Below are 15,369 nucleotides of genomic sequence, written 5' to 3'. Positions count from 1 at the left end.
CTTATTAGTTAAATGTTTTCAAATCGAAAATGTTGCACTTTTTGACAAAATATTGGTCATAACATCGGTAATCGTTGGTCTAGGACTCGGAACATGGGCATCAGAGCCAAAAATCGGCCATGGGTCAGGCTCTAAATGTAACGTATGCACAAGTAGATGCCAAAACAGTAATTCAGTAGCCAGAGGTCATGTGATCTCGTTTTTTTATTTCATCCATCCGGTCCAACATAATAAAGAGGTTGCAGATCTAAAATTCAGATCTACAAGCTCACAATGTGTCGACGACACATGAAGTATAAATTAAGCATTAGAGTGACATGCGAGGGCTCATATGTGTCCATGTGTTTCAGTTATTAACCTCATGAACCCCAGCGTCACTATGGGGCAAACATTCGGCTACAATAGCCGATGTACAAGCTCACAACACGTGCAACATGTGAGCTTGTAGATTGGATATTTTCACCAAAGATAATTGGTGTACAGGAAAAAATAAGTAGTATAGTATAGACTCCCGGGGGACTCCAGTCAACTAAGTATATAGTTTAAGTAGTTAATATAGGTCTAGAGATGGGCAATGAGGTGTATTTAGCCCTTTTTCATCTCATGACAACTTTTCTCTCCACCCACCTACAGCTGTCAGTTATAACACAACTGCATGTCTGATCTCTGTGAGGATTATTAATTAAACATCCATTGTTTTTATACAGTAAACCTTGCAGAAGAATTCCTGTATGGGCGTTTAATAATTTAAAGCATTACATCACCAGATAATTTGCAGTGTAATTAGCTAACATAACCTTATTTGGCCCTCCAAGTGTAAGATCTGTGGAAGCTTTTTTAACTTTGGCCAGACATTCAAAATACATTTGAGAAAGAAATGGCAATAACAATCAATCGAGAATGTAAACGTACTGTATTTCTGAAATCTCAAACACACACACACACACGCACACACACACACACACACACACGCACACACTCTTAGGTGTACAGTATACCGTATTAAGTATTTTCCACTGCTTATGGAAAGGGAGTGATCAGAAGATGTTGAGAGAAATTTCCTCAGATAACACAGTAATAGAAGCTGGTAGAAGTAAGTCTAGAATTTAACAGGCTTAACTGTTGATTGGAATCTATCATTGAACCATCGATAATTCGTTTTTTGTCCAAAAATCTTGTTTTGTTTTTAGAGTTTACACCTGAATCACAAGTCATTGGGACACTTATTAGTACTAACATGAAACATTGGAACATGGCCAGTCATTTAGTTATGTTGTATTTTATTATTCTTATTACTTAGTTAATAGTTTTGCAGATGGCAGTCAGATGATAATGTTTTGTATCATTTCAATTATGATATTTCTGGAAATGTTGATCATCAGCTTCATACTCAACCAAAGAGTTAAATATTTTACGTCTAACTGACTTAGCTGTTGATCACCTCAGCTTTGGCTTCTACTTATATACATCTTTTTATTTTTATTTTTTATTATTTTCAAATATATTGCTGCTCAAATTCTTTTTAGAAAATTCTTTTTTAATGGTTTAAATTTGTATTAACATTTTCTTTCTTTCTTTCTTTTATTACATTTTTTACAAAACATAGCCGCTATACCTACGCTATAAGATCACATATGCTACTGAGAATTTCTAAACATTTAATGCATTTCATATATATATATATATATATATATATATATATGTGTGTAACTGTATATTGATTTATAATTCATTGTACTTGATTAAAAGAATCCAATGATCTATGTCTACTGTTATTTAAAAAAAACGTGCTTAATACAAATGTATAACAACCTCGATGCAAAAGAAGTCAGAGACACTTCAATCTTTGTAAGTATAAGATTGTTTAATGTTGTTTAGTGCTGGGTTGAGTCCAAAGCATCTTTTTGTTCCAGGTTCCTTACAGCAGAGAGAGGACCTAACAGTCCTACACAGCAAAATCCTTAGTGTTAATTTAACTCAGTAGAGTGTACAAATGGAACCAACTGGAGATGGCTGTAATGTTCCATTTGTTCAGTCTTCTGAGTTGAATTAACAATAAGGACTGTGGTGTTATGGGAACCTGGAACAAAGTACGTAGGTATATGGCATAATACACTCACAAAGGAGAATGAGACAATGTGTTGGTCAGTCACAAAATTCATTCACTCATTCTCAGTTAAGACTTCGTAATTCTGTCGGCTCCTACAGAGTAAAATCCTGTGAACAGTACAATTGGTTTACTGTTAAGTTTGTCTACTTTAATAACTTTTTGATGTGTTCTTATAAACATGTTATTGGGGTTCAGATTTATGTTGTAAAGAATGCCACTGCAACCATGTTTCCTCTGCTGTCTGTAAACGTACCTCTTGTAAAAGGGGAGTGCCTTCACGTAATCATGTCTCTGTGACGCTTGACAACATCGTCTGCCAGAACCCCAGTAGATGTTCACTTGCAACATCATTCTCCACGTTGCCTGCGAAGGCGACATACATCCGACAGTCAGGGTATGTCATTCATCATTTCAGTGTTATTTTGATTTGCTCATAATGGAATGTAAATGTGTGTTGCTTTTAAGTCTTTCATGCCTGGGTGTAATGGAGTATAACATTTTAATGTAAGAGTGGACCCCTCAGAATTAGCCTCTTTGAGTTCATGTGCTGTACATTGTAGAATACATGGTTTTGTGGGAGAAAGACCATATTACATTACAGAAAAATTATGATAGAGGATAGGCAATCAGCTCAGTCATTTACCAAAAGGTCAACTATATATGTATGTATATGTGTGTGTATATATATATATATATATATATATATATATATATATATTGTTTCCTTTTTACATATATATATATACACACACACACTTTTATAAATCAGCCATTATGCTAGTTAACTGCCTTATCATTTTGAAAGTTTGAGAGTAAGACACAAGCATCCTTGTATAGATGGAAATACAACAGAACAAATGACAGTTTTACGGTAGCCTACTGCATTTACAGTAAATGTTATGTTAAGTGAATAAATGGCTGATACTGTAATCTATCCATGATACTATTATCATACATGACACTAATACTGTGTTTTTAGAGAATTACAAGTTTGATGGGAATAAGATCTTTGGGTCTGCTGTTGCCCAGGGCAGGCAGTCCATAATCACCCTGGCCCTTGGTGCCAGGAACGTGATGAATAGAGAATGCAGCGTGCGTCAGATGACAGCATTTTAGATGCTGATTCAAGGTAACCATGGAGACACCACTACTACATTCCAAAGCCTCAAAATTGAGCTCGCCTTCTCCTCAGCAAAGGTTGTTCATTCATTCATTCCACTAGGCACTAGATGATGGATTCACTGAGTGAGTTCAGTGTCAATGATTTGAGTCACGTTTCATTTTATGGGGTTATGTGGGCTATATGATTTAGCCTCCATGTGGCTGATGTGATGACTCACACACAGTAATAAAGAGAACATTTTACCACACAGTATACAACTCCATTATGATCAGTTTATAGGCTACTCCATTGCATGATGGTGTCACTGATTGATGGATAACTTCAGATATTTTAGTCGGGTGTGTGCACAAATTCTCCAGGAAAACATGCTACTGACTCACCAGCCAGTGAAGAGCCCCCACCGGGAGGACTGAGGGCCGGATCTAGGCATAGGCAAGGGGCCCTGACTGCCCCCCCCCCCCCACAAGAAAATATATTTTTTGGGGGGGCTTGTGAAAGTTACATTTATGGTGTGTGTGTGATATGAAATGTGAGCTTACCATAATCAAAGTAATCATATTCCATCATGCATCATTGCACAATTCAAATAATTCTCCGCCCTGATTTGCCATGGACAGTGTTGCCAGATATTGCGAGAGAAAGAAGCCTAGGAAAACAAGCCCAAAAGAAGCAAAGTAGGCGGAAAAAACGGGGGGAAAAAATTCGCTGCCGTGCTTCGGCCGGCGGCTGAGTCCACGCCCCCTCAGTATTTCCTATTGCCCCCCCCAATTAGAAATTCCTGTATCCGGCCCTGAGAGCAGCTACTCCTCCCGCCCCAACACTCCCTGTTGACACGTGCCACCCCACCCCGTAGGAGGACATGCAATTCGTATTGCTCGACAAAGCCGGATGCACCACGGTGGATTCGAACCCACAACCGCCGCGGTGGTGGGCAGGCACTTTACCACTGCGCCACCCGAGCACCTGTCTGGCTTTCTGGCTGGTCGGTACAAGCTGTCAGGCTCCTTACATTCTGAGCCACTGTCACAGCCATGGTGTGCTGCGTGTCGTTAAGATCAGTGTAAGTCAGCCTGATTTATACTAAATTGCGCATGGGGTCTCCCACCGAAAATAGAAGACCTACAGGTTCACAACTTGTCGCAGCATGACGTGAACTTGTAGATCTGCTATTTTCAATGCAAGACACTGGTGGTAAGGATCTGGGAGGGTGTTCACCAATCAGTGTCAAACGCCTGAATAACTTTTCCTTTGTCAGTAGTCTGACGGCTGAATATCCCCTGCCTTTCTCAAAACATTCAATACCTTGTGTGTATTGATTCTTATTATTGTCTAATGCTCCAATCTCTCCCTGTGATGCGATATTACATTCCTTCTAACCCAGAACATACCATTCATACTGGATTCTCCTTCTGGTCTAAATAAGCCCAGTCATCATGACAGAGAGGAGGCTGGCTTCCTTGGGTACAAAGCTGTTCCGGCGGCTTCCAATGGAGCAGGAGCAGGCGCCGTCGACCGAGTTCGCCAGGTGCCTGACCACAGTGGACCTTGTTCTCCTGGGGGTGGGTTCCACCTTAGGAGCTGGGGTCTATGTGCTGTCTGGAGAGGTGGCCAGGGAGAAGGCTGGACCTGCCATTGTGCTGTGCTTCCTCATCGCCGCAGTCTCTTCCATCTTGGCTGGCCTGTGTTATGCCGAGTTTGGAGCCAGAGTTCCTAAGGCAGGGACGGCCTATGTGTACTGCTACACCACTGTAGGAGAGATATGGGCCTTCATCACTGGCTGGAATCTCATCTTGTCTTATGTAATCGGTGAGCCAAAATATAATTTATTAGATTTGGATGTTGTGACTTAACCCATTCAATCCGGGAACGCATCTCTGTCATTTTAGATGTCTTTTGCTATCAACAAATAGCAGATATACAAGCTCGGTGCCATGCTATGAGCTTGTAGATCTGCTATTCTTGAAAAATCTTGAAAATGTGTGCAAATCTTTGAATATATATATTTTTTAAAGCGAACATTTGTAAAATATTTAGTTCCTGGAAACTCCAGAAGCAAAGATTTGAGTTAAAAATGTTGTTTCAAAAAATATATGTATTCAAAGATTTGCACAAATGTTCAAGATTTTTATCTTGAACACGGTGCCGCGCTATGAGCTTGTAAATCTGCTATTTTTTAATAGCCAAAGTATAAAATAATGGTTATAGCTCAAATCTAAAATGACCCAGATGGGTTCCCGGATTGAATGGGTTAAAAGATGAGTTTTACTCGTGTCATTCCACAGCTTGGGAGCCACGAGTCTAATTCAGTCAATTGCTAGACCTTCTCTAGCGGAAAAGTGACACATGGAGAGACAGAGCGCTCCAGTATCACTCCTGCCTCTCACCATCTAATTCCCTCCTTTCTTTTGTCACTAACCTCACAGCCACAGCCAGCGTTGCTCGAGCCTGGAGTTTGACATTTGATAACCTGGTTGGGCAGGCAATATCACAGTTCATCAAAAGCTATGTGTCCGTCAAAGTCCCTGGGAATATGCTGTCCGAATACCCCGACCTATTTGCTGTTCTGCTAGTTGTCCTCCTCACAGGTGAGATACTATGTCGCTCACTCTATTGATATTGGTATTATGTTCAAAACCAGACAAAGTCTACAAACTCCACTAGCTCGGCCCTAGACACCATGTTGCTCCTACTGTAAATGTATACTTTGACACACAAAGTATACATTTGACTTTACTCCAACCGGAAGTGGTTCAACTGACCAACCGCCTGAATGAGTGGCTGACATTTCATTAGAGCCACAAGCTCTTACTAGCAGTGGTGCTAATACAACCTTGCTTCCCCCAATCCTGCAGCCAGCATATAAGAGTCTCCGCCGGCTATTATTTCAAGTATAACAGGCAAGGACTAGGACTAAAGGGGTTTGAACAGACTGACCCATATTCTCATCCTTAGACACCCATGCCCTCACTAGCAGAAGGAGAGAATAGACATCCACTGTGGTGCAGAAGACAGAGAATAAAAGCAGATAAAGAAACAATGGGCATCCTACTTGAGTCTATGATGGCCCATACCTTTTTGTTTCAAGGCATTAGATTTTGAAATCTTGTGTGCATGCAAGTGAAAATTGGCCTGGGTGGGGCCAGAGGAAAGGCCATGTGGTCACCAAAAATCAGTAGGGTTTATCCTCCAGGGCGAGGAAAGGCCATGTGGCAACCAAAATATCAGTGGGGTTCATCCTCTGGTGCAGAGACTGTGAAGGTACACAGCAAATCCCAGAAGTGTCTGTATGCCTTAATCTGTGTGTCTGTCAATCTGACTTTTAACACACAGCCCTGCTGTCCGTTGGTGTGAGCGAGTCAGTGTTAGTGGGGAAGATCTTTACCGTGATCAACTTGTCCGTGTTGGGTTTCATCTTCATCTCCGGCATGGTGAAGAGTGACTGGACAAACTGGAGCCTCAATGTTGACCACTTCATCAATACGACCAACATCACAGACCCAGAGTGAGTCACCAGTTCCACAAAGTCATGACACAATTAAGGACAGCACAGAGTTTTAGGCAGAAAGGACACACAAAATAATGAACTTAATTATACGTATAGAGGTTAGTACCTGTACTGAGCGACAGAGGTTTGTACCTTGTCGTGGGCAGTAGCATTGATTAATTTATGTGTAAACGCATGCCTCTGGAGGTTAGAGTCCCTTTTTGTGCATGAGTTAAAGTCCCACGTGTTATCTGAGTATAAAACACTATTACACAATACTCCTGAAGAATCTGATGGTGTGAGAAAAGGTCGAACTGTAATTACACCCTGACCTAAATGCCTTTTATTTCTTTGAATGCCTTTTTATGCCTTATGTAATTTGAATTGCCTGTGGTGTATGAAATGAGCACCTCCATTTATCTTCACAGAGAGAACTATTCTATTGGTTCAGACACCATGTACAGTTGCCTATGTTTGTTGTGTGTTAATGTAGCTCTATAATGGAGGACAATCCATATGGCAGAAACCATATTTATGATGAAGAAAGGGAGTACTGCTGCGCCTGCCTCAGCCAAACATGTGTCAGAGCTGCTCCATTGTGTTCTCTTAAGTTTATACCATATTTCTTATATTTGTATCATACTCCATACGTATCCAGGCTCATCAAGAGAAGGTTTGGCTTTGGAGGGTTTGCTCCATTTGGAATCAGAGGAATCCTTTCAGGGGCAGCAACATGTTTCTACGCTTTTGTGGGCTTCGACTGCATTGCAGCTACAGGCATGTGCAGGATATATCTTTTTTATGTTATAGGCCTATTATTGTTTATGTTGTTATTGGGAACCTTTACTGTATAGTTAACTTTAATGTATGGTTCAATATATTTAAACAATAGGGCGATCAATGGCTCTACTTTTGATATTTCCCTCTGGTCATTAAATTGTATGGCCGGTGAAGATATGTTTTATCCCTGCTTCTGGTCAGACTGAATTAAATACATGCAGTTCCTTTGGGAAATGTAGACTGTCTGATATGTTTGATTTATGTTTGATAATATCACAAATTAATTAAAATTGTATGTTAACCACATTAACCGTGGCGTTCCTATTTTGGGCAAATTTGTCAGAATTTATTTTTTCTTTTATTAAAAAATAGTTGTAATATTAGATCTACAAGCTCACAACGTGACGTGATGCGACATGCTGTGAACATTTTGATCGTCTTTTTTCACTATTTGTGGTACGAAGACGTACGTATATAGGGATTAAGTAGTTGAGAAAATGTCCACCATGTTTTACAAATCCAACTCTGGGTGTATTGTTCATGTAGGTGAGGAGGCAGTGAACCCCATGCGTTCCATTCCAATCAGTATTGTGGTCTCTCTGCTCTGCTGTTTTGTCACCTACTTTGGAGTTTCGACAGCGCTGACAGTGATGATGCCGTATTTCCTGCTGAACGAAGAGACCCCACTGCCTGAGGCCTTCCAGTTTGTTGGTTGGGGTCATGGCCGCCATGTTGTGGCACTGGGTTCTCTCTGTGCACTTTCCACCAGGTATGAGAGTCGAATGTAGTGGGTGAATCTTATACAGCTCTAAATAGTTGAGCTCCTGAATGACTCACTGTGTGTGTGTGTGTGTGTGTGTGTGTGTGTGTGTGTGTGTGTGTGTGTGTGTGTGTGTGTGTGTGTGTGTGTGTGTGTGTGTGTGTGTGTGTGTGTGTGTGTGTGTGTGTGTGGGGGTGTGTGTGGGTGTGTGTGTGTGTGTGTGTGTGTGTGTACATTGATTTTTACGAAGATTTTTTTTTATCAGATTAAGATTATCTACTGAAAATTTGTTATTTTCATTTTCCTTTGTTCAAGTCCAATGGTCAATAAATACACTCTAAATCCCAAGGCACACCTGGACTGGTGTCACAGTGTGCCTCGGGACACTATTTGGGAACCACTGTCCTTTGTGATTTGTCCGTTTGACCACAGCCCTTGAATCCCCGACCATCTACCATTTTCATATGCATGTGATGATGTCTCCTGGACCATTTCTATCCTTTCCACTCTGGAACTCAACAATAACGTTCATATTGACAAGCGTTCCTGCTTTAACTCCTTTCTGTAGTTTGCTTGGCAGCATGTTCCCCTTGCCTCGGTTGATCCACGCCATGGCAGAGGATGGTCTGATCTTCAACTTCCTATCACAGATAAATGACAGAACAAAGATCCCTCTGCGGGCCACAGTTGTATCTGGTGCCATGGCAGGTGAGATAGTCAAGGCAGTTTTACAGAATAGCGCAGTATAGTGCAAAAATCTCAACAAGATTCTCATGACACATTGCACAAAGAGCAGGTCAAAGCCACACTCTTTAGTTTGCAGAGATCCAACAATTCCCCCATGAGCGAGCACTGGGAAAGTAAGAACTCTCCTTTAGCTGTAAGAAACCTTGAACAGAACCTGGCAACCATCGGCCTTGTTTGAGAGAACAACAATAATAACTGTCTGAAGCTATAGTCCATGGAAACCCTCACTAGCCCTCACCCTCACGCAGCTGAGCGGTCTACAATCACGATCCATTGAAGCCTCTGAGACGAGAAAGCACAAAAACTCTTAGGAAGAAGTCAAGTTAGTAACATGCATTGATGGGACATGATGTGTAGAGATGGAGAGGAGGAGAGAAGCCTGAGCCAGCCCTATCTATAAGATTAACAAAAAGGAAAGTTTTAAGCCTACTCTTAAATGTTGAGAGCGTGTCTGCCAATGAGACTCCATGAGATGATTCCATGACTGACTGACTGACTGCAGTTCACAATCTGTGATTGTGCCCAAATGTGAAACAAAAACAGAATTTCACGGTAATCAAATTAACTTTAATAACAATAACATATGTTTCTGCAGCTCCAATGGCATTGCTGTTTGATCTGGATGTCTTGGTAGACCTGATGTCAATAGGGACACTTCTGGCCTATACAATTGTGTCCGTTTGTGTGCTTATCCTCAGGTCAGTCCATGCCTTACAACAGCAATATGTAATATCTATCATAAACAATCAATGTTATTATTTTGCAATATTTTTTGGTCCACTATTCGTACGCCTGTTTATTTTTAGTGCATGCCGATGGGTTTTTCAGAATCAGTTTACTGTACAGTACATTCTTTCAATGTTCAGACAAAAACAGAAATGCAAATCTTGACCTGACCTTTTTAATGCCAAATTGAATTTGAACAGCATACTGATCATTCCTACCACATTTCATGAAAATCTGTTCTGGAGTTATTTTGTTCACAGAGATGCACAGACACACACAGCCAGGAGTGACGATAATACCATACCACACATACTACAGTAGATAAGTTAGAATAAAGAAAAATCTAAGACATATGTACTGTGTACTATATATATATATATATATATATATATATATATATATATATATATATATATATATATATATACACACACCGCATACATGCATACATACATACATACATACGCATACACACACACATACACATACACGCATACACACACACACACACACACACACACACACACACACACACACACACACACACACATACATACATACATACATACATACATACATACATACATACATACATACATACATACACACATATATATACATACACGCATACATATACAAGTGTGTTCAGTTTTCAAAGACCTTTCATTTGATGTATGGTACGTCTAAATTGGACATTTACTTATCTCAGAGGAGCTGCACACAGGCAGTGCACACAGGCAGTGCACACAGAGACACAGAGACACAACCTGAGCACGGTTTCATAGTAAGCTCCACTTGCGCGGAGGCGCGCCTTTGGCGCGCCTCCTTCCGCTGCGTTCGCAACAAACATTGTGTGTGTATGTGTGATTCTGTATTTCTTTTGATTCTGTTCTTTCTATGCACGTGTCGCTCTAGATACCAGCCGGCTCATCCAAATGACTGTCTACCAAAAGCAAGGATGACAGAGGTATCCAGTGGTCATAATGACACCCAGGACCAGGGCGACTCTAGTAGTCATAATGACACCCAGGACCAGGGCGACCCTAGTAGTCATAATGACACCCGGAAGGAGACGGACCCTAGGCATCAGCCAGCAGAGGAATTTACTCCCAAACTTTTGCTTCTACCTTGCTCTGACGTTCCTACCAACAACTCGGGGACAATCATCCTCGGCACCACTGCTGTCTTCTGTGAGTTCCTCAGTTGTTTGACATGCCCTATTAGTAATGACATGCTGTAGATTAAGACATTTCAAGGGTCACATCACATAGATAGAACAATGGTTCTCAAACTTTTTAATTTCAAGGATCTCCAGTTTGGTCGGCTATGCATTAAGCCACGGACTGGGCCGCATAGAAAATGAACCAAATGAACCTGAAGGGTCCATTTGGTTCCATTTGCACACTTTCAGAGTTATAGACCCGTAAGGGTTCATTGGTCATTTAGCAGGGGACCCACTGGAACCCTCACATTGACACCTGGGGGTCCCTGGACCCTGGTTTTAGAACCACTGACATAGAACATACACCAAAGCCAAGCACAATTAGAATACATTGATACTTTAAAAGAACCAGACCGTTATATATTAGAATACTTCAAACCAATGGGGAAAATACACAAATATCATTTGTGATATTTGATGATGATAAAAGCTATGTAAATAATTATAGAATAGAATGTAAACTGGAATAAGTTTTGTTTTTGCTGCCGATATAATCCTAATGTTGGCGATATAATCCTAATGCAACTGAAAGTAATGGTATTGAGTAGGAACAAAATGACAGAACATTTTTACTGTTTAGCATAGGCAGTCATTAATGGGGCGCAATCCTCAACCCGTGTTACTAAGTACTGTAAGACCCTCCATGTTCTCCCTCTCTGTATAGTGGGAGTTGTCACTGTGCTGTGCCTGGTTCTGACCCGGTACTGGGATGAGCTGATCATGGCAAAGACTTCAGTAGTTGTTAACTGTGCTACTCTGACCCTGCTGTGCTTCCTGTGTACAGCCATCATATGGCGACAGCCTCAGAGAACAGACGCTCTCACATTTAAGGTGGGTCGACTTACTAAACGTTGCACTTGGTAATTTTTCTTGTGTGTTAAAACTATTAGATTCTTCATTATTTATAGTTAACAAATGAATTAAATCCTTAAAAATAAAAATCCATTCTCTGTGACTGCTCCAGTGCCCTCAGCCCACCTTCCAAAAAGATCACCATGCCTAGTAGTGAATAACCAATCAGGATGCACCAGTCTCGTCCTGATTGATTTCAGTCATTTTGGCCTCAGGGCATAATGGGCATGTGTTGTAAACGATACAATTTCAGACGTGACTCCTTGAACTGTAAGTTAGTCTTTAATTAATTAGGTTATACACTAGGAATTCTGGAGATGGTTGAACATTCTCTAAATGATTTTGTTTTTTCACTTTACTCAGACCACATCTTTGAATATATTCACAGGTACCAATGCTCCCTGTGCTGCCATTGGTCAGTATCTTCATTAACATATGCCTCATGATGCAGCTCCGTGGAACCACGTGGATTCACCTGGCTGTTTGGACGATCATAGGTTAGTAAGATAATGATATTAGATATAGCTTTATTGTTGTCGTTTTTGATTGATTGATTTTGGAGACTGTTAAAACATGAAATAAACATAATAAACTTAATAAGTCATAAGTCATAGAATATGAAAACAAATACAATTAGTGCTAGAGTGCTCGAAAAGGGCATAGGATGAAGTTTAAAACGTATCTAGTCCTACCCTTGTTACTCTTGTTCCCCCTGTCAGGTGACAAGAAGGTCAGTTGGCTCTCATGCATTGAAGGAGGCATGAGCTCGGCCCTGGCCTCCCTAGGTTGGCAGAGGGAAGGTAGTGCCCAGGATTACATAGACAATTGGCACTGGGTGTAAAAAATAGGGTTACAAAATGTGGGATTAAAAAAAAAAAAAAAAACTTGTTATTTACCAATAAAATAATTGATTGATTTTATTTGCCCATTTCATTAAAAACAACTTTCTCGGGCGCTCGGATAGCAGAGGGCTAAAGTTCCTGCGTCCACCCTAGAGCAGGGGTGCCTCCGGCTCAGCTGGGTGCTCCAACACACACAATTGGCCGTGTTCAAGGGTGGGAAGCGGGGCAGCAAGGGTGAACGGTGTCACTGCGCTAATGACTTCTACAGGTTGGTCCGGGCCTGTTTGGCCTTTTGGAATTGTGTTGGATTGCATGTTTCCTCTGCACTCGCTATGCCCTCCCGGTGAAACACCAGATCAGGTCAAAAGAAGCAGCTGGCGATGTCACGGGTATTGCAGGAAAGGAGATGTACTTGTTTACACCTTCCCACATGACCAACTGTAGGAGTTAGCAGTAACGTGAGTGTGGGGAAAACTTAGCCCTAGAATGTCTGTGATCTTACATACATTTCATGTATTCCAAATACACAGCCATAGATCGGTTGTATCCTCGCCCGGTTAGCCTAATTCCTAAGACTTGGAGTCAGATATTGTCCTCTAGTTTCAAATCCATTTGAAAGTTCTGCAAGAAAATGTGTGTTTAGTGAAATATCTCCACTTTTCCGCGAGCTTAACACGTACGACTTTCCGTCCGGGCAAGGGCCCCCGAAATGAGAGCAGGACTGAACATATCAAAACTTCCTTTGGGAAGCACACATGTATGGGGCACACATTTGCCAGGTGGTGTGATTAATTACCCTGCACCAATCGCAACACACCTGTCAATTGTGTGCCCCATACGTTTGTGCTTCCCAAACATCGACTGTTCCCATAGGAAGTTTTCACATGTTCAGTCCAGCAGTCATTTCAGGTCCGGCCTCGTCGCTGGCAGAGAATGTTGTCCATGTGAATCTATCAATAAAAACGATAACGCAGTAAAGGCCTAAGGGTTATGAATAAAGTGCTCTTGTGTTTTTCTATATTAATCTACAATATATCAATGACAGTTTAACAAGTGTTTACATTTAATACTTTTCTTCTCTTTCTTATTCTTGAATTCCTTGGTGTCTGCAAGGTTTTATTATCTATTTCAGCTATGGAATCAGGAACAGCTCTATTAATTGTGGAACCGCTGGGTCCATCTCTCAGTCACAGAACCTCGCATCCCTTTCAACTGGAGACCCCAAAGAAGAGATGAGGAATCCATAAAGAAGAGCTGTTCATTCATGAATTTAACTAGTTTAATTGTTCTCCTCTAATATTTATGCTTTTCTGTACTCTTCTGTAACCCTACTTAATTAGCCGTTTCAAAATAAGTTCAGAGGTACAGATTCATACAAAAGGATGCTAAAAGGATAACCCAAGAAAGCACTATGGCTTGTTTCCATTGGGGTCCTGCGTATTTAATTTAATTTGTACTATTTATTATGTCTTGTCATATTCCAAAATGTGTAGCCTAAATATTTGGAGATAAATTGTATTGTATATTGCATATCTCATGATCTCATTGTAAATACTTTAGACCGTATTCTTGTTTATGTTTGTATGAATCTCAATATTTCTACATTTGTTTTGTCATAATTTTGCCATTTTTTTTGGGGGTCATCCATGAGAAGTTCCTTGGTGTAAGGGAGGCATTGCTTCCCCTTTGTTTTCCCTCTGCATTGCATTAAATGTGACTTATTTATATTTATTTCCAGTGGTGGAAAAAGATTTTTTTTTTTTTACTTAAGTAAAAGTATCAGTACTGCAATGTAGAAATACTCTGTTACAAGTAAAAGTCTGGAATTCAGAATTTACTTGAGTGAAAGTACAAAAGTATTGGTATCAAAATGTACTTAAAGTACCAAAAGTTGAAAGTGCTCATTAGGCAAAATGTCCCATTTCCCAAGTTTTGAAATGTATAAAATGTATTAAAATCTTTTGAAAATAGCAATTCACAAGTTCATAAGCTTGTAGATCGGCTATTTTCAAATGGCCGAAATGTATATAGGGCTGAAGTGGGTAATGTATGTTTTGTATTAATAATCAAAATCTACATAACTAGTAACTAAAGTTTTCAAACTATTGTAGTGGAGTAAAAGTACAATATTTGCCTCTGAAATGTAGTGGAGTTGAAGTAAAAGTATTGAAAATTGGAAATACTCCAGTAAAGTAAAAAAATACCTCAAAATTGTACTTAAGTACATGTACTTAGTTACTTTACAGTTTACACCATTGTTTGTTTCCCACGAAAGGTGACTTATCTGAACTTTTGGTTAAATCTGTATTACTTGTTTTTGACCAACTCAATTTGTATTACTTGTTTTGGACTACAACTCAATTTGTATTACTTGTTTTGGACTACAACTCAATTTGTATGACTTGTTATAGACTACAACTCAATTTGTATTACTTGTTATAGACTACAACTCAATTTGTATGACTTGTTATAGACTACAACTCAATTTGTATTACTTGTTATAGACTACAACTCAATTTGTATGACTTCTTATAGACCAATTATTTGTTTACCAACATTGAGACTGGATGCACAGGTGATTGTTTCATGCAATCAATTCTCAACCTGTTGTTTCGGGGTGCGCTGGTTTCAGCACACCCCAACCCCCTCTTGTGTGTTGGCTAGTGAGGCGCGTCCTAGCGAGACCTGACAGAATGGGTTTCATTGCGCGCATACTGGTTAAA

The 15,369-nt window shown here is 40.3% G+C and overlaps 1 protein-coding gene across 1 annotated transcript; it reads left to right on the top strand.

Moving 5' to 3' along the window:
- Nucleotides 1–4,666: 4,666 nt before the first annotated feature.
- On the top strand, nucleotides 4,667–13,925 carry slc7a3b (solute carrier family 7 member 3b; the record flags this gene model as incomplete). The annotated part of the gene is made up of 11 exons (XM_080415493.1): nucleotides 4,667–5,039; nucleotides 5,657–5,818; nucleotides 6,564–6,735; nucleotides 7,376–7,494; nucleotides 8,044–8,266; nucleotides 8,826–8,965; nucleotides 9,600–9,702; nucleotides 10,646–10,920; nucleotides 11,617–11,783; nucleotides 12,193–12,301; nucleotides 13,760–13,925. 11 exons carry the CDS (start codon nucleotides 4,667–4,669, stop codon nucleotides 13,891–13,893), a joined length of 1,977 nt encoding a protein of 658 aa, XP_080271619.1. The 3' UTR covers nucleotides 13,894–13,925.
- Nucleotides 13,926–15,369: the final 1,444 nt, after the last annotated feature.

This window comes from Gymnoscopelus braueri, assembly GCF_963280865.1.
Source record: "Gymnoscopelus braueri genome assembly, chromosome: 20".
NCBI lineage: Eukaryota > Metazoa > Chordata > Actinopteri > Myctophiformes > Myctophidae > Gymnoscopelus > Gymnoscopelus braueri.
Note: the sequence above shows the minus strand (reverse complement) of the source record. Positions and strands in the feature narration are given on the sequence as shown.